The following is a 22981-nucleotide window of genomic DNA, read 5'->3' on the forward strand; positions in this document are numbered from 1 at the left end:
CATGCTTAGATTGATTCTAATCTAAAAAGTGAGATAACAGCATTTTATATGAATTCATGCAGTTTTTGAGCAAAGTACAATGTAACTCTGCAAGTACAAATTCACCCCACAAACGTATATGTGTATGTGTGCATGTGGGTCTTTGTGTGCGTCTGTCTGTCTGTTTGGGTTGGGGGGTTGAGTGTGAGAGAGTGTATATGTGTGTGTGTGTATGTGAGTGCAGAGTGTCTTAAGTCTGTGAGAGGGTGCATGTGTGAGTGTGGGAGTGTGTGTGTGTCTGGGTTGGGGGGTTGTGAGTGTCTGTGAGAGAGGGTGTGAGTGTGGGAGTATGCTTCCAATTAAACCTGTTGGAGAATAACCTGGTGTTGTGTGATTTGTATTTGTTTTACTTCCAGTAACAGGTGTGCCTTTAAGAGCAAGATTTAGTGGACCGTATCAAATCGAGAGGAAACTGAGTGAGGTGAACTACTTGATAAGAACTCCAGACAGGAAGAAATCTCACAGAATGTGTCATGTGAATATGCTCAAAAGGTATTTTGATAGAGAAGGAAAGCAAGAGGAGAAGGTGTTAATGATTACAGCACAGAAAGAAGAACCAAGTTCAGAGGATTCTGAATTGGACATTCCTCAAATCAAATTGGACAGTGAGCAAGTTGTCAAACATTGGGATGAATTATTGAGTTACCTTCCACAAGAAAATTGAAATGACCTGAAAGAGTTATTACCAATACATGGGGAGATATGCAGAAATAAACTGGGAAATACTAACCAAATGTACATGATGTAGATATAGGAGATGCTGTTCCGACTAAACAACACCTTTATAGGAATAACCCTCTAAAGTTGGCACAGGTTCAGAAGGAGATAGAATACATGCCGTAAGATGGCATAAATCGAAGTGAGTGACAGTGACTGGAGCCCACCCATAGTCGTGGTGCCAAAGCTAGATGGTACCCAACTGTTATGTGCGAGTGTTGGAGGCTGAGGGATGACCTTATAGAGGTTTATAAAATCATGAGGGGCATGGATAGGATAAACAGACAAAGTCTTTTCCCTGGGGTGGGGAAGTCCAGAACTAGAGGGCATAGGTTTAGGGTGAGAGGGGAAAGATATAAAAGAGACCTAAGGGGCAACGTTTTCACGCAGAATGTGGTATATATGGAATGAACTGCCAGAGGAAGTGGTGGAGGCTGGCACAATTGCAACATTTAGAGTCATAGAGATGTACAGCATGGAAACAGACCCCTCAGTCCAACCTGTCCATGCCAACCAGATATCACAACGCAAACTAGTCCCACCTGCCAGCAGCCGGCCCATATCCCTCCAAACCCTTCCTATTCATATACATGTCCAAATGCCTTTTAAATGTTGCAACTGTACCAGCCTCCACCACATCCTCTGGCAGCTCATTCCATACACGTACCACCCTCTGCGTGAAAACGTTGCCTCTTAGGTCTCTTTTATATCTTTCCCCTCTCACACTAAATCTATGCCCTCTAGTTCTGGACTCCCCCACCCCAGGGAAAACACTTTGTCTATTTATCCTATCCATGCCCCTCATAATTTTGTAAACCTCTATAAGGTCACCCTTCAGCCTCTGATGCTCCAGGGAAAACAGCCCCAGCCTGTTTAGCCTCTCCCTGTAGCTCAGATCCTCCAACCCTGGCAACATCCTTGTAAATCTTTTCTGAACCCTTTCAAGTTTCACAACATCTTTCCGATAGGAAGGAGACCAGAATTGCACACAATATTCCAACAGTGGCCTAACCAATGTCCTGTGCAGCCGCAACATGACCTCCCAACTCCTGTACTCAATATTCTGACCAAATGCTGCCTTCATTATCCTATCTACCTGCGACTCCACTTTCAAGGAGCTATGAACCTGCTCTCCAAGGTCTCTTTGTTCAGCAACACTCCCTAGCACCTTACCATTAAGTGTATAAGTCCTGCTAAGATTTGCTTTCCTAAAATGCAGCACCTCGCATTTATCTGAATTAAACTCCATCTGCCACTTCTCAGCCCATTGGCCCATCTGGTCCAGATCCTGTTGTAATCTGAGGTAACCTTCTTTGCTGTCCACTACACCTCCAATTTTGGTGTCATCTGCAAACTTACTAATTGTAACTTAAAAGGCATTTGGATGGGTTTTTGAACAGGAAGGGTTTGGAGGGATATGGTCCAGGTGCTGGCAGGTGGGACTGGATTGGGTTGGGATATCTGGTTGGCATGGACGAGTTGGACCGAAGAGTCTGTTTCTGTGCTGTACATCTCTATGCTTTTATGATTATCTCAAAGTCAATGCCGTTAAAAAGACTGATGCATATCCAATTCCACGGTTGGAGGACAATGTTGAAATAATGGGACAAGCAATTGTCATTTCTAAGTTGGATTTGCTCAGAGGCTACTGGCAAGTACCTCGGTCAGAGAGAGCAAAGGCAATTTCGGATTTTGTTACGCCAAATGGATTACATCAGTTCAAAGTCATGCCATTTGGTATGAAAAATGCTCCAGCCACATTTCAGAGACTGCGTAATAAGGTCATTGCTGGGTTACCCAATTGTGTTGTTTATACTGATGACCTGGTGATTTTTAGTCACTCATGGAAGGAACATTTACAGTATTTATCGAACTCGTTCAATCGACTTCAGAAGGCAGGCTTGCTGGTAAACATAGCTAAAAGTGAATTTGCCAAAGCTCAAGTCACCTTCCTGGGCCATGTTATTGGACACAGACAAATGGCTCCACGGGATGTGAAAAATGAAAGCAATTGTGGCATTTCCCACACTGTCGATGAAAAAAAACAGTACTACGATTCCTGGGATTGAGTGGATTTTACCGAACGTTTGTGCAGAACTTTAGCAGTGTGGCTGCTCCACTCACCGAATTGTTAAAAAAGGGCAAGAAGTTTCAGTGGACAACAGACTGTCAAAAAGCATTTGACAGCCTAAAAACTGTGTTAACCACTGCCCAGTATTAGCCACACCGGATTACGTGAAGCCTTTCAACGTGGCTATCGATGCCAGTGATGCAGGTGTCAGTGCAGTGCTCCTACAGGAGGATGACAAGGGGAAAGAAAGACCCATTGGGTATTTTTCCAGGAAGTTGAACATTCATCAACAGAATTATTCAACGGTGGAGAAAAAGACTTTGAGCTTAGTGTTGGCATTACAACACTTCCATGTTTATATTACCAGCAATGCATCTGAGACAATCATGTACACTGATCAAAACCCACTGGCATTTGTGGGAAAATTTAAGGACAAAATTGCCAGACTGTTTAGGTGGAGCTTCTTGTTGTAGCCGTTCAATTTGATAATTGTGCATGTGGCAGGTCACGAAAACGTGATTGCTGTTATCAAGACTCGGTTGAGATACGGAGGCATTCTGTGGCAGGTATGCCACGGCCTGAATTCTCATGTGGTTGTGCATGTTTGCATGTGTATAGTTAGTATAGTGTAGATGTGTGTTTTAGACTACTAACCAGTTTGTTTTTGAAGGGTGTTAAAAAATGAAGCCATCTTTTGATATTGATGGTTTTTTTTTCAAGCGGGGAGGTGTCACAAAGCTCATCCCTTTCTTCTAAAAGCTGTTCGTTTTCTCAAGGATACTGTGTCCTTGGTTTGTTTTCAGAGGGGTCATAAACCAGTTCTCGGCTCAGAGGTGACTAGTTTTGATACAGAGATTAAAGGGTATTGAGAGGCCTTTTTGTTTTTATGTAAACAGGTGAGACTTCAGGCTAAAGTGGTCACGTTTTAGAAGTGACCTGTATAATGAAAGAGGAGTGGTCAGCTATCTAGCTGAGCAGTTCAGGCCAGAACTAGTTAGGAGTTCAGCTGTGGACTGTGTGAACCAGCTGCAAAAACTCCCTCTTCTTCTGCCCTTGTAATTTCAACCTGTAAGCGTTTGTTCCATTTTACTTTTTTTTTAAGGCAGTTTGCTTATTAGGACTGTTGTATATATTCGGAACAGCATAATTAAGTCTAGTTTGGATAGACTGAGTTCTGAAGGGGTTCTTTGTTCCGTTCTTTGCGTTTCACTGCGTAATTTTGTGAATAAAGTTTTGTCTGTTTTTAAAACCTGGTAGTCAACCTAGCTAACTTACTCTGGGTAATTTTCACTGTACACTTACCGAAACAAATTGCAAAGTTACGGTCTGGGCTGCCTACTTAAGAATGTTTTGAGTGGTCTGGCATAGTCCATAACACTGGATGACTAGAGAAATTGAGGGTTTGGTTAAGAAAAAGAAAGAAGCATTATGTCAGGTATAGACAGGATAGATCGAGTGAATTCTTCAAAGAGTATAAAGGCAATAGGAATATACTTAAGAGAGAGATCAGGAGGGAAAAAGGGGGACATGAGATAGCTTTGGCAAATAGAGTTAAAGAGAATCCAAAAGGTTTTTACAAATACATTAAGGACAAACGAGTAACTAGGGAGAGAATAGGGCCCCTCAAAGATCAGCAAGGCGTCATTTGTGTGAAGCCGCATGAGATGGGGTAGATACTAAACAAGTATTTTGCATCAGTGTTTACTGTGGAGAAGGACATGCAAGATATAGAATGTAGGGAAGTAGATGGTGACATCTTGAAAAATGTCCATATGACACAAAAGGAAGTGCTGGATGTCTAGAAATGCATAAAAGTGGATAAATCCCCAGGACCCGATCAGGTGTAACCTAGAATTCTGTTGGAAGCTAGGGAAGTGATTGCTAGGTCCCTTGTTGAGAATTTTGTATCATTGATAGTCACAGGTGAGGTGGCAGAAGACTGGAGGTTGGCTAACGTGGTGCCGCTATTTAAGAACAGTGGTAAGGACAAGCCAGGGATCTAAAGACCGGTAAACCTGACATCGGTGGTGGGCAAGTTGTTGGAGGGAATCCTGAGGGACAGATGTACATGTATTTATAAAGGCAAGACTGATTAGGGATAGTCAGCATTGCTTTGTGCATGAGAAATCATGTCTCATGGATTTGATTGAGTTTTTTGAAGAAGTAACAAAGAGGATTGATGAGAGCAGTGTTGTAGACTGATCTATATGGACTTTAGTAAGGCATTTAACAAGGATCCCCATGGGAGACTAGTTAACAAGGATCCCCATGGAATATAGGGAGAACTAGCCATTTGGATACAGAATTGGCTCAAAGGTAGAAGACAGAGGTAGTAGTGGAGGGTTGTTTTTCAGACTGGAGGCCTGTGACCAGTGGAGTGCCACAAGGATTGGTGCTGGGTCCACTACTTTTCATCATTTATATATAAATGATTTGGTTGCGAGCATAAGAGGTATAGTTAGTAAATATGCAGATGACACTAAAATTGGAGGTGTAGTGGACAGCGAAGAAGGTTACCACAGATTACAAAGGAATCTTGATCAGAATGGGCCAATGGGCTGAGAAGTGGCAGATGGAGTTTAATTTAGATAAATGTGAGGTGCTGCATTTTGGGAAAGCAAATCATCGCAGGACTTATACACCTATCGGTAAGGTGCTAGGGAGTGTTGCTGAACAAAGAGATCTTGGACTGCAGGTTCATAGCACCTTGGAACTAGATTTGTAGGTAGATAGGATAGTGAAAAGGCATTTGGTATGCTTTCCTTTATTGGTCAGACTATTGAGGTCAGGAGTTGGGAGGTCATGTTGCAGCTGTACAGGACTTGATTAGGTCACTTTTGGAATATTGCATGCAATTCTAGTCTCCTTCCTATCAGAAAGATGTTACCACCAGTGCCACATGCTAGTGTGGCAAGGAATAGAATGTTGGGCAAAAGAATGCATGGCTAAAGAACTGGTGCAGAGGGCAGGGTTTCAGGTTCTTGGATTATTGGGACCTCTTCTGGGACAAGGGTAACCTGTAAAAGAGGGATGAGTTGTGCCTAAACTGGAGGGGAACCAATATCCTCACAGGGAGGTTCGCTAGTGCTACTTGGGAGGGTTTAAACTAGAGTGACGGGAGGGTTGGGAACCAGAGCAGCAGGTCAGTAAGTGGAGAAATTGAGGGAAAGGTACATGTTAGGACTGTAAATCAGAAAGAAATGACAGGCAGAGACAAGTAAATGAACATGATGGGCTGAAGTGTGCTTATTTCAATGCAAGTATTATAGGTAAGGCAGTTGAGCTTAAAGCCTAGGTCAGGACATGGGACGATGAAGTTGTAGCCATTACAGAAACTTAGTTGAGAGGGCGACAGGGCTGGCTGCTCAACGTTCCAAGGTTTCGTTGTTTTAGATGAGATAGAAAGGAGGGTAAAACAAGTGGAGGAGTTATATTACTAATCAGGGAGAATGTTAAGTTGTACTCGGGGAGGACGTATTGAAGCACCCATTCACTGAGGCAATATGGGTAGAGCTCAAAAATAAGATGTGTGCAATCAGATGGGTATAATATGATAGGATTATACTATAGGCTCCCAACTGCCTCTCAGACATTGTGGAACAAATATGTAAGCAGATTATGGAAATATGCAATAAAAACATAGAGTTGTTATAGTGGCTGACTTTAACTTCTCCAGTATTGATAGGGACTCCCTTAGAGCAGAGGCTTAGAAGAGGCAGAATTTGTTCAGAGCATCCAAGACACTTTCTTGAAACAGTATGTAGATAGTCCAACTGGAGGAGGGGCCAGACTGGATTTTGTATTGGCTAATGAATCTGGCCGAGTGTTTTAAAAATGGTGATCATAACACCTTCAGTTCAAAGACATCTATGAATAAGGCTAAGTCAGGACCTTGCGGGAAGATATTAAATTGGAGGAGAGCAAATTACATAAGTATTAGACAGGGGCTAGGGAGTGTTAATTGCGAGGAGCTGTTATTAGGCAAGTCCACATTTGACATGTGGGAATTGTTTGAAGACTTGCTGATGAGAGTTCAGGACTGACGTGTACCAGTGAGGAGGTAGGACAAGGATGGCTTGTTAAGGGATTCTTGGATAACGAGGAAGATTGTGAATTTAGTCAAAAGGGAAAAAGAAGTTTATATAACATTTAGGAAGCTAAAACCAGACATGGCCAATGTGCAATATAAAGAAAGTACTCAAGTAGGGAATTCGGAGAGCAAAAATGGTCCATGAAATGACCTTGGCAAGTAGGGTTAAAGAGAATCCAAGGCATTCTATGCTTACTTTAAAAACAACAGGATAACTAGGAGAAGGTAGAAGGTAGAACTACTCAAGGATAAAGGAAGGAACTTGAGCTTGGAGGCAGAAGATTGGGGTGAGTACTTTGCATCAGTATTCACCCAGGAGAAGAATATTGAGGACAGAGAAATTTGTGTGGAGCATGCTAATATGCTAGGGCATTTTGAGATCAAGATAGAAGTGTGTTGGGTCTCTTGAAGATTGTTAAGGTGAATACAACCCCCAGGCCCAGGTTATTGAGAGAGAGAAAAGATCTTTGTGTCTTCGCCAGCCACCGGAGTGGTCCTAGAGGACTGGCTAAATGTTGTTTCTCTTTTCACGAAGGGAAGTAGGGATAATCCAGGAAAGTTTAGATTTTGACTCTTGCATCTTGTTGCATTTGGCAGCACTTGGCCCATATCCTTCTAAACGCTTCCTATTCATATACCCATCCAGATGCCTTTTAAATGTTGTAATTATACCAGCCTCCACTACTTTCTCTGGCACCTCAATCCATACATGTACCATCCTCTGCTTGAAAAAGTTGCCTCTTAGGTCCCTTTTAAATCTTTCCCCTCTCACCTTAAACCTATGCCCCTCTAGTTCTGGACTCCCCCACCCCAGGGAAAATACCTTGTCTATTTACCCTATCCATGTTCCTCATGATTTTATAAACCTCTGTAAGGTCACCCTCAGACTCCAACGCTCTAGGGAAAACAGCTCCAACCTATTCAGCCTCTCCCTATAGCTCAAACCCTCCAACTTTGGCAATATCCTTGTAAATCTTTTCTGAACCCTTTCAATTTTCACAACATCCTTCTTATAAGAGGGAGACCAGAATTGCACACAATATTCCAAAAGTGGCCTAAGCAATGTCCTGTAGAGCTGCAACATGACCTCCCAATTCCTATACTCAATGCCCTGTCAATAAAAGAAAGCATACTAAATGCCTTCTTCACTATCCTATTTACCTGTGATTCTACTTTCAAGGAACTATGAACCTGCACCCCAAGGTCTCTTTGTTCAGCAACACTCCCTAGGACCTTACCATTAAGTGTATATGTCCTGCTCTGATTTGCTTTTCCAAAATACAGCACCTTGCATTTGTCTAAAATAAACTCCATCTGCCTCTCCTTGGCCCATCTGATCAAGAACCCATTGTAATCTGAGGTAACCTTCTTTGCTGTCCACTATACCTCCAATTTTGATATCATCTACAAACTTACTAACTATACCTCCTATGTTTACATCCAAATATTGCACTTTGGGAGATCAAATGTTAAGGAAAAATATACCCAGTTAATGACTGCACCCTGAACAGCATTGACGCATGGAAGTATCTTGGGGTTCAAGTCCATAGCTCCCTGAAAGTGGCCGTGTAAGTAGATAAGGTTCTAAAGAAGACATGTGGCATGCTTGCGTTTATTGGTCGGGGAATTGAGTACAAGAGTCAGGATCCAACTTGCAAATTTTTTAGACTTAAAACATTGCATTCAAATCTGTTCACCACATTACTGGAAGGATGTGGAGGCTTTGGAGAGGGTGAAGAGAGGTATACCAGGATGTTGGAGAAAGTGAAGGCTGCAGATGCTGGAGATCAGAGTTGAGAGTGCGGTGCTGGATAAGCACAGCAGGTCAGGCAGCATCCGAGAAACAGGAGAATCGACATTTTGGGCATAAGCCCTTCATCAGGAATGTTTCAGCCCTGATGAAGGGCTTATACCTGAAACGTCAATTCTGCTCCTCGGATGCAGGCTGGCCTGCTGTGCTTATCCAGCACCACACTCTATACAAGGATGTTGCCTGGATTAGAGGGCATAAGCTAAAAAGAGAGGCTGGAAAAACTCTAGTTGCTTTCTCTAGACTAGCGGAGGCAGAGGGCAGACTTGATAGAAATTTATAAAATTATGAGATGCATAAATAGGATTGACAATCTGAACCTTTTTTCCTCCAGAGTTGAAATGACTAATGCTAGGGGGAAAGTTCAAAGGAGACGTGTCGGGCAAGTTTCCCACACAGATGGTAGAAGTCTGGAACCCGCTGTCAGGAGCGATGGTGGAAGCAAATATGATAAGGGCATTTAAGGGATTTTCATACAATCTCATGAATATACAAGGAATGGAGGGACATGGACCAAGGGCAGGCAAAAAGGATTAGTTTAATTTGGTGTCATGTTTGGCACAACATTGTGGGCTAGAGGGCCAGTTCCTGTGCTGTACAATTCTGTTCTACAAGGGTTAAGAAATATGTCAGCTGTGATCAAATGGCGGAGCAGACTCAATGCTCCAATGCCTTATGGTCTTAAGTTGCTATGTTGGAACTGTATAAAATGTAGGTAAGGCCACAACTTGAATACTGCATGTTCTGGTCACTACATTATAAGAAGGAGAATGCAGAGGAGATTGACCAAGGTGTTGCCTGAGCTGGAAAGATTGGATAGAGTGGGGTTGTTTACTTGGAGCCGCAAAATCTGAGAGGGTACCAGATAGAAATGAATAAGATTAATGAAAGTGTTTAGAAAGACTCTTCTTCCATTGGTGGAGGGGGGTCAATACAAGGAAGCACAGAATTAAGGTAAGAGGTAGAAAGCTAAGAGGACAGTTGGGGAGAAATGTTTTCACTTAGAGGGTGGTGAGAGACTAGAACTCACTGCCTGAAAGGGTAGTTGAGTCAGAATCTCTCACAATATGTAATCAGTATTTTGATATTAGTTTGCACTGCTAAAAAATGGGATTCATCTTGTCAGATTTTTGTTGATTCAATGAATGACAAGACATTAGGAAATTCAGAGGAACAAGGGGTGTTGGAACGCTTGTCCACAGATCCCTAAAGGTGCAGGACAGATTAATTGAGTAGTTAAAAAGGAATACAGAATGCTTCCCTTTCTCAGATGTGGCACTAATTATAAAAGCAGGGAGGTCATGCTGGAGCTGTACAGACTTTGCTTAAGCCACAGCTGGAGTACTGTGAGCAGTTCTGACATTACAGAAAGGATGTGAATTGCACAGGAGGGGCTGCAAAGGAGATTCACCTGGATGTTGCCTGGAATGGAGCATTTCAGCTTTGGAGAGAGGCTGGGTAAGCTCAGGTTGTTCTTCTCCGGAGCAGAGAAGGCTGAGGCGTTTAAATGAGGGGCATAGACAGTAAATAGAAAACAGCTATTCCCCTTAGCTGAAGGGTCAATTTAAGGGACATAATTTTAAAGACAGGAAATTTAGATGCAATTTGAGGAAAAATGATTTCACTAAGACAGGAGGGTAGTGAGGCAGGAAACCTCAGCCTTTTAGAAAACACTTGGATAAGCACTGGAGTATCAAAACAAGGCTAGTGTGGGAAAGTGGGACTAGTGTAGGTATTAGCATTTTTAGTGATAAATACCTAATGGACGAAAAGGCATCTTCTGTACTGTATAATTCTATGACTGGCATGGACATGATGGGCTAAATAAACATCTGTGTGTCTCAGGTTCTGACAGGCAATTTAGTTCAAGATTTAAGTGTTTCATTATAAGTCACTAGCTTTCAATTCATTGGCTGGATTAGGAAAAAAAAGAATTTAATGCAGATCTTTCAATCAAACTTTGGGGATAGGTGGATGTAATTGCGCCAACAATTGAAACACCTGCAATATTATATCCTAATTAAGTTTTAAAGGTAAGAATCTTAGAACAAAAAAAATCTATTGATAGCTTTGAGGGTTTTTACTATTTGGAAGGAAGCTAGATTTAATTTATCCTGGAAAAATAATGTAAATCAAAATTAAACTTCAAGTTTAATCAAAGGAAGGTATCTTTTTCAGTAAAATGCTGCTGTTTGCGTCTTTGTTTTTCACAAATTTGCTTAACCACATAGAGCTTTCCATATGCCATTTTGCCCAATTGCTCACTTATTTGCTTTTTCCGGAACACAACAAAATGCAGGAAATGTCTAAAAATTGAAAAAAAGGCCTCAAAAAAAGACCAGGCAGAAACTTATAGGGTCTGAGCAATGTGAGCTATAATGAGATGTGTGGCAAAATTGATCAACAAATGCAGTGAGGTCCATTTTGACATCGGGAGCAACATGTAATACCTGTTATGACTTTCACAAGTGTCATGGTAACATTCACATTGGCAGCAGCAATATGCCGTTTGATGGGGAATAACATTTGTTAAACGCTTTGTTAGCATCAAAACTTGCTCATGAACACTCCACCTCCCATCTTATCAAACTTGCCAAACAACTAGATATCAGGAAAACTTGACAAATAATTCAGAGCGAGCGCCTGGCAGACTCAGCTCACTGCTTGCTCTGAACAAGCTCCATGTTGAAAACAAGGCACTTATTTAGAAGTAGAAGATAGAAACAGAGTAGTCATTCAGTCCTCGAGCCTGCTCTACTAAATTAAAATTGTGGCTAATCATCCAACTCAACGGTCTGTTCCAGCTTTTCCCCGCTATCCTTTGATCCCTTCAGCCCCAAGTGCTATATCCAACTCCTTCTTGAAATCATACAATGTTCTGACTTCAACTGCTTATTTCCACTATCTCACCACTCTCTGGTGAAGAAATTTCTCATCTCCATCCCAAATGATTTACCCCAAATCCTTAGACTGTGACCACTGGTTTTGGTCAATATCTCAGGACATGCTTATGGCTACCCACGACGATAGATAGTGACACGCCAGCCTTTAAAAACCCTCATGGTACATCTCTGATCTATCTACAGGATGCTTCTACACTTCAATGTCGCATCTCAGCCTTCTGCAGCAACTATCATTTGTATACTGCTGCAAGGACACTGTGCTTATAACGATGTTATTCTTGTTCCTGTTCAGATGTGGCACGGCCAACTTGTATAGTTTCTCCACACCCCTGAAATGATCTTAACACTTCAGGAATCTAACATTTTCTCTCCTGGACCATTTCTCCAGCTACCTATTCATCTGCTCTGTCTTTCTATCTTACAGGCAGCCTGAACCCACTGAATGGTCCTCTGGCTAGCAATGGCTGCTACTATCCAAAGGTACCACTTGCTCTCACCAATCTTTCTCAGCTCTCACTGGGGCCTTTCTGAATGGCTCCACTACCTAAAGACTACACTTATTTGGTTATAAGGACACATGTGTATTCTTCTGTGCTTACTGTCCAGTCACAGCGTCAGTAGTGGGCCCCTTTTCTGGTCATACTGTTGAGTCTGCCAAGTTGCCAGCCCTCTGATTGATTGACAAGATGCAGCTTAGGGTCCTACTGACCACCAAAGCAGGGTTTTTTTTTTTGCCTTTCAGCCTGGTAGCAGGACAGCCACCACCAACAATAAACATGGGGCTCCAGATGCTTTTTCTTGGATGATGTCATACTACTTGGATTTTGTTACATTCATATAGGCAAGTTGAGGGTATTCCATCACATTGTTGACTTGTGCTTGTGGCTGCTGGACAGGCTATGGGGATTCAAAAGACACATTGCTTGTAGCAGAGTGAGAAGCATCTCACCAACTTTTGTAGCTACCAGCATTCATATGGCTGGGTCCAATTCAGTTTCTGGCCAAGGTAATCTCGAGATGTTCTTGATGAAGGATTCATTAACAGCAATGCATTTGAACATCAAAAGGGAGATGTTTAGATTTTCTCTTGTTGGAAACGGTCATAGCCCAACCAAACCTGACTCTTGTCTAGATCTTATATTTAAAGACAATTATGAAATAATGGGGCAAACCATATTGTGTTGTTATGAAATCAGACTCATCATGGTAGAACAAGAGACACTATGATTTGCTTATTGGAATCAAATTAAGAAAAGGAAATGAGGCAACTCCCACATAATGAATATGAAAAATTATGATATCATGAACTTTGGCAGCTATGTATTGGCACGTGTTTAAGCTTAAGTAGAAATAGTTGAATATTTGTGTTTTGAGGAAAGTTCACTGAATCCACAATTATTAATTCTGATTTTTCTCCACAGATGCTGCCAGAGCCTTCAGAGCAATTTGTATTTTTGTTTGTAATTGAATATTCCCCTTACTAAACTAACAACGGATCTGATTTCCAAGTGGAGTAAGCATGTTCTGAATTAGGAGTAAGAAAAATTCATAAAAGTCTTAGTTGCAAAATCTGCAAGTATTTTAACAGTTTTTATCAAAATATCAGAAAGAATGCAATCTATTAACATAACAAATACTAAGCATGTATTTTGGTTTTAGATTCTAAAATAACTTTCTTGGCACTTCATCATGAAGTAATTATGCCTAAATTTTCAATTATCCCTCAATACAAAAGTTTCCGATAATATGTATCTACATTACCACTGGCCATGCATGAAAGAAAGAATAATAGAATAGGTTAAATATGAAATGTGGCAGCAAATGTTTGAATCGCAAATAGCAACAATACATTTAATGACCGGATATCTGTTTCTGGGATGTTGATTGAGAGATAAATATTAGCTGCACAAAACTCCTCTAGGTCTTCTTTGTAATAATGGCAGAAGAATTTATAAACCTACCTGAAGGAGCAGATGGAGCCTTAGTTTCATGGTTCAATTATGTCAGCCTTGATTTTTGTGCACAAGTCCTGGGCTGAGACTTAAAAATAAATTCTGATCTGATTGCACTGAAAATGTATTAATTGAGCTGTACTTTACACTATCTTTGTGTGCCTCTTTCACATAAGGAGCAGTGTATCTTAACATTATGACTGCTGTTAACATTATCTTTTGTTTTAAAAAAAGCAACAAAATGCTCACTCTCCAACATCTCTCTTAACCCTTATATGGCCTGTGTTGTAAGATTGCTCGTCTGACATGTAGTATTGAATGATTCAAAACTGCCTTCAGTTAAGTATAGATAAGACTGAAGCCATCGGCCTAGGCGTTCCAGTAAGAATACTGGTGAATCCTATCAATGTTGAAACTTTATTGCTGGAACAGCACAGCAGGTCAGGCAGCATCCAGGGAACAGGAGATTCGACGTTTCGGGCACAGGCCCTTCCTCAGGAAAAGGGCCTGAGGAAGGGCCTGTGCCCGAAACGTCGAATCTCCTGTTCCCTGGATGCTGCCTGACCTGCTGTGCTGTTCCAGCAATAAAGTTTCAACTTTGATCTCCAGCATCTGCAGACCTCACTTTCTCCTTGAATCCTATCAATGGTCATCATTAAATATATTAAGTTATATATTAATGCCAGATGTCTGCATATGCACAGCAAAACTGTTGTCCAATTTGACCTGCTCCTCCACAAGCTTTGCGATACTGGTACCTCAGGGAAAGATTTGGAATTGAAATACATATAGTGGTGTGAATTTCCAATATTTATCCAACATACGCTCACTAGATAAGCTTGGAAAATCTTCTTCATTCAAATGTGATTGGAATTTTAGTCAGCATTGAAGTCATAAATTACTTTCAAAGGACTTCCATGGCACTGAAAATTAACTTTTACAAGTGTGAAGCCTCATTACTTGACATCTCATTTTGTTTAAATCTCTGCTATTAACAGAAAATAAATTTGTGGGTGGCACGGTGGCACAGTGGTTAGCACTGCTGCCTCACAGTGCCAGAGACCTGGGTTCAATTCCCGCCTCAGGCGACTGACTGTGTGGAGTTTGCACATTCTCCCTTTGTCTGTGTGGGTTTCCTCTGGGGTGCTCTGGTTTCCTCCCATAGTCCAAAAATGTGCAGGTTAGGTGAATTGGCCATGCTAAATTGCCCGTAGTGTTAGGTGTAGGGGTAAATGTAGGGAATGGGTCTGGGTGGGTGCGCTTCAGCGGGTCGGTGTGGACTTGTTGGGCCGAAGGGCCTGTTTCCACACTGTAAGTAATCTAAGTAAAATGAAAATAAAGTTTCCAATCTTTTATCTCTTGTTTTATCTTTCTTTCCATCTATTTCATTTACTGTACACCATTTACAATTGTATAAATATTATATGTGTGACTCACTGAGACTGATCAGCCACAGGATTATGCCTAAAATATTTCAGTTCAGACTCCAAATGTTGGTCATTATCTATATTTCACCAACTGTAATTTTTAATTATTTTCCTTCCCAATTCTAATTAACTAATATAATTCAGGCTATCTACTTTAAATTTCCTCCAGTTCTAACCTGCTGGTTTTGAAGGATTGTAATTTATGAGCACCTAAGTGAAATTAATAGATGTTTAGAGATGGTCAGGTGCTTTGCCCTTTTTGTTTTCATCAACATCCATTTAAATCAAAGTCATGAAAACCATTAATGAGCCTCAACAGATATTCTTCAAAGCAAAGTACTATCAATGCTGGAAATTTGACATAAAAACAGTAATATTGTACACAGTCAGTAGATATGGCAATACGTGTGTAGAGTAGATATTTAAAGTTTCAGGTGATTGCTACCATCAGCACTAGAAAAAAAGAACAACAATTTATTCTTATATAGCATCTCTAATATATTCCAAAAATCCAAAGCATTTCAGAAGAACATTTTAACCAAAGGATAACCCTGTGCTATATAAGGATGTACCATGACAAAGGTTCAAAAGCTTGGTTAAAAAAAGTAGATCTGAGGAATATCTTACAGGAGAAAATTGAAGTAGAAAGGTGGATGGAAAGATGGAGGCAATTGAAGGGAAGGCCACCATTGGTGGAATAATTATAAAAATCAAACAGACATGAGATTAGAATGAAAGAATCATGGATATCTCAGAGCATATTGGGCTTGGTGAAGATTACAGAGATAGAGAGAAGCATGGTCAGTCAGGAATTTTAAAGTCAACGTGAGAATTTTAAAGTCAAGGTGTTGCTTAACAAGGAGTCAGTGGAGGTCAGCAAGCATGCGTTGTTAGGAGAATGGGGTTTCTTGCAAGTTAAGACATGGTTAAGGCAAGTTAAGCAAAATTTTGCATGACCTCAAGTTGAGGGAGACTAGATAGAAGAGAAATGGAATAGTTAGAGGTTGAGACCTTTTCCAATTCAGGTGAGGGCTTATTAACCTGAATTGCTAACTGTCTTGTTGAATGTCAAAACTGCTTTTAATCATGCTAGTATAAGCATGATGATTAGGAGGGAGGAATTTGATGGGTGTAATAAAGCAAAGGTTGAACCCACACTCAGAACTAAAATCAAAACACCCAAAGAGGAGCGCCTCGCCCTATAATCTATAAAAAGAATGTAAAAAGTGGTGTAACCTGCTTCTCAGCAACTTCTAGTGATTAAATAAAATAAATCCCTGACACCCATTTTAAAATCAATAAATAACAATTTATTTATCTAACTCTGACAGTGAAGAAATGAACTAAACTAGTAACACACCGAATAAATCCCTTCCATCCAATAACTAATCCTGAATTAAGCAAGATTCTAATGGTAAGTTGCTTCAATAACTACAAGTCTCACTCATACACAAAAGAAAAATAGAATTTAGTCTTGAAATTATAGCCAGGTTACATGTCTTCTGGAATTTTCTGTGCCTTCTTCCATTGTTTTTCTGTCAAGTGTGCCTCCTCCGATTCTTCTGCCGGCAATGCAGTTTTCCGTCGTTTCTTCATAGTTGGTACCATTATTTGGATGATGCTTTCTCTAATACTTAAATGACTGTAAGAGTCAATTTCTCTCTTGACAGCTGAGAGCTGTTAACTCTGAATGGCACTGGAATCTTTGACCAACTGTCTCCTTTTTTTATACCTTTGATGACAAATCAATTTCTTATAGTAGCATTGGTCCTATGTTGTTAAAACCATCAGATTTAAATTTAAAGGTGTTTGGAATCTATGGGGCCTGATTCACATTGATTGGCTAAATTCAAAAGACTATTATCTTGGTAAAAATGCTACTTGGCTTGCTAACTGAATGGTCTTTCAATACAAATGTTTTAATTTGGGTGCTCTCTGTGCACCTGAAAATGGTCCAGCTGCTGCTGCTGCTCACTGAAATTTTAAATCTTTAAGCCCTGAAATAACACAATCTTTTAACGGGACCATGCCATGCTGCTGCCATGCCAACCCCCCTCTCCCCCCCCCCCCCCCCGCCAGCATTTTACAATTTTACAAACACCACACTCTAATTTCCTTCTTGCTAATTCACAATTATTCCACCCAACTTTGCAACAATGTGTGCAGTTTGGTCCATATACTGAAGGCTGTCAAGAGCTGTGGAGCAGTAGAAACAGTGTGAAACATTGCTCCTTTCTTTTTCCACTATGCCAATATTTCAATCAGTTCTGAAATTAAAAGGTTGCAGCGACACGAAACACATTTGAATCACACTAAACCACACTGTAAACAGAACAATCATATATTCTATTGCATGGAGCACAAACTTTGCTTTTTTATATAACACTTATAACAGAGTAAAATGTGCTAAGCTTCTCTTGTTATACGCCTTACAGAAAAAAAGGTACACTGCAATAAACATCTCACTACATCAATGCATATAGTATAAATTCTGGGTTGGAAAAGAGGTCCACAAGAATCTATATCCTGTTACAAAATAGTCCTTTATGAAGCTGGCAGCAAAGCAGTCGCATTGTTCTTTGCATCAACTCATCACTTGCACATCCAACTTTTGCGGGCCCTGCGTCATTATCCTGTGTTTCACTGTATGCTTTCATATCTATATCACTATATATTTTTGTCTATATCTGTAACAATACTTGCCTCAAAAGGGAATAATTATTGCTTTTCAGATGCATGTTGCTGACTACATAGTTCCTCGTGATCTGTGAAAAAGGAAAATGTAAAGTACATTGATAACATTCTCCACTTGCATTTGTATTACCATTGCAAACCTGTTAAGTACAGATGCATTAATGTAAAATTTGTTTTCTTGAAAATTAATGGTTGCTTCTGGGAGGGTGCACTGTTATGACCCTTATACAGTTTGCAGATTTAGTTATGAAAATAAGTGTGGTTAGAATAGGTTGACCTAACACTTGAGAAACTTCTTTCAGACTTCCTAATAGCAGCAGAGTATAAGTCAGAGTTCTTCAATATTTTCCACACATTATTATAACTTGATAATCTGAGTGTTAATCTGATTTTCTTACTTCTTAATTGATGTGATAACTATAATATTAAAAGAAGATTCTCAACTTGGATTATAAATTATTGGTGCATCAGAAATCTCTAACATCTATATGCAAATAGGTTAAAGCTATGCATTTTTATATTAAAATATCTGCTTTCTTACAAATTATGTGGTTAATCAAAGTATTAATTTTATTATTTTTTAAAATCCTGTCATGGGATGGAGATGTCTTCGGAAAGGCCAATAATTGTTGCCCATCCCTAACTACCCTTGAGGTTATTTGTACAATGAAAGAAACAAATAAGTCAGTTTTTACACATCAACTTATGATGATTCAGTTTCTTGATATAACAATCAGAGCTCGTATTTAACTTTCAGGTTTTTATATAAATTGACAATAAAAAGAATCTATCTTTTTGCAGTACATTTTCTTCAAACTCAAGATTTCTGTAAATATAATGAACACTAACATTGAAATAAAAACAAAGAACTGTGGATACTGTAAACCAGAAACAAAAACAGAAGTTGCTGGAAAAACCCAGGAGATCTGGCAGCATCTGTGAAGAGAAATCACAGAGTTAATGTTTCGGGTCTGATGACGCTTTCTCACAACTGCAACGTTAATACAAACGTTGAAATAATTGGATCCTATATAAAATGTTGAAACAGCATTTAATCAATATCTATCACTGCAAGTAACAATGCTATTTAGCATTCATCTTTATTAATCATTTGGTTCTGAACTTAACAAATGAGAACTTGTTTAAATATCAGTAAAACAAAAGCATAACCTTTGAAGATTATCAGCATGTATATGGCTTAAAGTAGTTGATTTCAAGATGACAACGACTGCATTTGTTCTGAATGGAAGATCAGTGTCAAGCAAAGCTGTTCCAGAGCCCTATAATATTTAAAACTCACCTAAAAGATTAACTGTTCTCTGAGCAGTCTGTGGAGAGAAAGCAGAGTTAATGTTGTGGGTATAGTAATCCTTTCTTTAGACTGCGTTCTCAGTTCTAAAGAAGGGTCACTGGATCCAAAACGTCAACTCTGCTTTCTCTCCACAGATGCCAGACCTGCTGAATTTTTCTAGAGATGTAAAGTCTAATTGTTGGTATCTAATTTTTCAAATCAGCTGGTCATTGTAAGCCTTTCAATGTTTAGGATTTTTGTCTCCACGTGTAAATTATTTACATGGTTACAAGGCTTTGATTATGCTTTGTCATTTTAAACACAGGAGATTTATGATTGATGCCAAGTCTGATGTTGGACAGGACTAGAATTCTCCAAATAAATTGCTTTTGAAACACTGGAATCTAAATGAATCTTTCATTTGCTGAGGGCAAACAAACAGAACTTTAATGTTTTCATATGTAGGGCTATTTTTCTTTCTACATACTCAAACATTCTATTTTAGTGTATTTCATTATGCAAATACAGCTAAATGACCCTTATTATGAAGAGCATGTGGTGCATAAAATATTGCTTTGCACTGGTCGGTTTGTATTCTTATTCATGCATTGTAACTTTATTTCCCCCACACAGAGATTAGGAAATGCTTGCCATGGGAAACAATGAAGGAAATCAAGTGGTCTTTTAAAAAAATGTCCAGAAATAATTGCCCAGACTTTCCAGTGATCAGACAGTCGTTTTAGCAGAAAAGTGCACTTGGGCAAGGGGACCCTGAGGAATCCCCAGCACAGCAAACTCCAAGGGAATTGCCTTGGAAACTGAGGATTCTATTCGGCTATTTCCCGATGCCTAGAACCCTTTGAAAAAAATCAATGTAAAATCAGAGAATTCTGCTGCAGGTAAGTAAGTAGTCTCCTAGGAAAAGTTAGACGATTAAAAAAGCTTGTCTAACCCTTCAGTGAGTATTAAACTGACCCACTACACTTCTTCTATACCCTTTATATTCCCCAGACACGATTACCACCGCCACACCTCCCCCCCGCCCCGTACCCTCAGGACACAACAAACTCCTCCCTGCCTAGAGCTCGCTATCCTCCCCTGATTTTCTCTTCCTCTGCTGTTGGACCGAAACCCATCACGGAGGACCCGATTCACGTTCCCCCGTCCTATGATGCTGGCCCTTTGATTCAGAATATGGCAAATAGCTGCTGTGAAAAAGGCAGAGTGGTTTACCTTCCAACTGGTATTCGGCGCCATCAGGGACCTCTGGATTTGTATTTCTGGAGGAACCCTGATCGGAAACTTATGTCAGAAATGGGGAGCTCTTTCGCTATATGAAAAAAGAACGGAGTGGCAATCTACATCTGATCTCCACTCCTCGGGAAATCTGGCTCACGACAAATTGTTTAACAAAGTTAAACATTTTGGTTTTCAATTGTTAAATGGTTTGCATGTTAATTATATCTTGATGTATCGTTGAAATAAAAACTGTATATAAAAGGTCTCAAATTTATCCAGGGAAGATTTTGGAATGGCGATGTGCTGTTATCGTGATGCAAACCAAAATGTTACGCGTGCCATTGCAATTACTGGTTTATAATGTTGAAATCAGGTTTATAAGTCTGCTGCAAAAGCACAAATCAAGTTCTTTATGTGGGAGGCGAGTTCCAATTAAGGAGAATAACTCTCCAGTTGTAAAAATCAATAAAATGCTGCATAGCTGTGCTAGAATTATCGAGTTCAGTGCTAGTAATAATGGGGAAAAGTCATTCGCAAACTCTACAAACGGATTGAAACTTCGCCACCATTTGTCAGATGAGCATCAGGGCAGAGTTCCACTCTGCTACATAATTTATTTGTTAAAATTATTTTGATATTGTTAATGGTTCTCTCCATGAAATGTCACTCTCTCGTTCCCATGTCCAACCTTTTTAATCTCCAAAATCCTTAAATTTATTATCTCCTGTAAATCCATCTTTCTAGAAACTTCACACTTGAAACCCTCTGATCATATTTTTGACTGCACCTGCCACATTTCTTTAAAGGGCTCCTGAAAGTCATAAATATCAAATAGTATGACCACATGGTCTCTCCTTAACCTTCTCCACCTGCCTGCCACATTTAAAACTGTTGACCATACTATTCTCCTTCCGTGCCTGTTCCATATCATTCAACAGGGTGGAACTGCTCTTCTGGTTCTATTGTTACCTTTTTGATCAAAGTTAGTGGATCAAGTGCAGTGGTTTCTCTTTGCACTCCTGCGTATCAGTTGCCTTTGGTGTCCCCTGAGGATCTATCTTTGCTGCTTTCATATTTCTGATCTACATGCTATCCTTTGGTGGTATCACCCAAAAATAGACCACCAGTTTCACAGTGTGTACTGACAAAACCTGGCTCTGCCTCACCGCCACCTCTCTCCAATCCATCATTGCCAATAAATAGGAAGAATGCTCAATGTATTTTACATCTGACATCCAATCCTGGATGAACAGAAAACTCCTCCAATGTAATATTGAAAGAAATTGTCTTTGGTGCAAACTCCATTCCCTAGATATCAGCTCCAGCTCTCACTATCACTAAGCAGCAGACTTTTACCTGCACAACATTAGACACACCCCTGCCACAGGCTATCTGCTGCTTATCCATTCCTTTGTTACCCTCTTGACCTTCCACATGCTAGCTTCTATAAATTTAAAATCATCTAAATCTTTACTGCCCATGTCTTTATTTGTACCAAGACCCATTCCCATCAACTGTGAGTCCAGTGACCCTTCAGTAGAACACCTGCTAAGTTTCTCCAGCACTTTTTGTTTTTGTCACATAACTTCATAGTCATAGACTCGTATAGCACAGAAACAGACACAATGTTCCAACTTGTCCATGCTAACCAGAAATCCCAATCAGACCTAGTACTATTTGCCAGCATTTGGCCCATATCTCTCTCAACGCTTCATAATCATATGTCCACCTAGATGCCTTTTAAATGTTGTAATTGTACTTGCCTCCACCACTTCCTTTGGCAGCTCGTTCCATTAACACACAATCCTCTGTGTGAAGAAGTTACCCCTCAGGTCCTTTTAAAATCTTTCCCCTCTCACTTTAAAGGTATACCCTCTAGTGTTGGTCTCCCCCACACTAGGAAAAGGACCTTGGCTATTCACCCTATCCATGATTATTGCTGTTTGAAAATATGATAAACATAAAATATAAAATGTACAGATCGTGCATTTGAAGTAGCCAATTACTTTGCTTTCAACAAACATCACTTTCACTAATAATATTTTGTGAAGTTGAAATTATTTATCATTTCATTGTTTTTTTTCAGTATTCTGCTTCAGTTCTCAAACATTATTGGAATTGGCATCAACAAAGCAATATTTTCAACCAGGTTTCTACTAACAATGAACAAAATTATTTTAAACCTTGCAATAATCATGTAAGAATATCTGCAACTCAGCTATAATTGCTTACATTTAAAGTGATTTCACGAGTGAACCTGAACAATAAATCATATGATGTAGCAATAAATTGTTTAAATCATTCCAAGATGTATTTGGTTTCTGTAGCAACCAGTGAAATCTTTAACTGCAGCAACAATTTTATTTTAATCTACAAACACTAACACCCAATGGTTACACAGACCTAGTGTTGAAATGACAGGTGTTTAATAAGCATGAAGAAAGGTTCCTTGTCTGTCCAGCACTATTTTATGCCTTCAATTACAGATTGCCTTTGTAAATCAAATAGTAGTTCATTCTAACTAAAATATTCTCCATTTCTCAAAACCAGATTGCTGAGACATATGCATTTCTCCCAAGAGAAGCAGTGACCAGGTTTTTGATGAGCTGCACAGAATGTCAAAAACGAATGCACATAAACCCGAATGGTGTGGACTCAAAAGGTAAATGCTGGATATTTATTGAACATTTTTTTAAATGGAATAGTTAACTTTCTTTCTGCCACGTGTAAAAGATAAATAATAATGCA

At 39.8% G+C, this 22981-nt stretch overlaps 1 protein-coding gene across 1 annotated transcript in view; it reads left to right on the top strand.

The window, feature by feature from the left end:
• The window catches only part of nol4lb (nucleolar protein 4-like b), a 521420-nt gene that overhangs the window by 223855 nt on the left and 274584 nt on the right, over positions 1-22981 (top strand). The window contains exon 4 of the mRNA XM_087994840.1: positions 22784-22895. Coding sequence (XP_087850966.1) covers positions 22784-22895 — 112 coding nt within the window. The remainder of the gene's footprint in view (positions 1-22783; positions 22896-22981) is intronic.

Source organism: Chiloscyllium plagiosum, unplaced genomic scaffold, assembly GCF_037043375.1.
Source record: "Chiloscyllium plagiosum isolate Xiang-an unplaced genomic scaffold, Cpla_swu_hap1 HiC_scaffold_15, whole genome shotgun sequence".
Lineage (NCBI taxonomy): Eukaryota > Metazoa > Chordata > Chondrichthyes > Orectolobiformes > Hemiscylliidae > Chiloscyllium > Chiloscyllium plagiosum.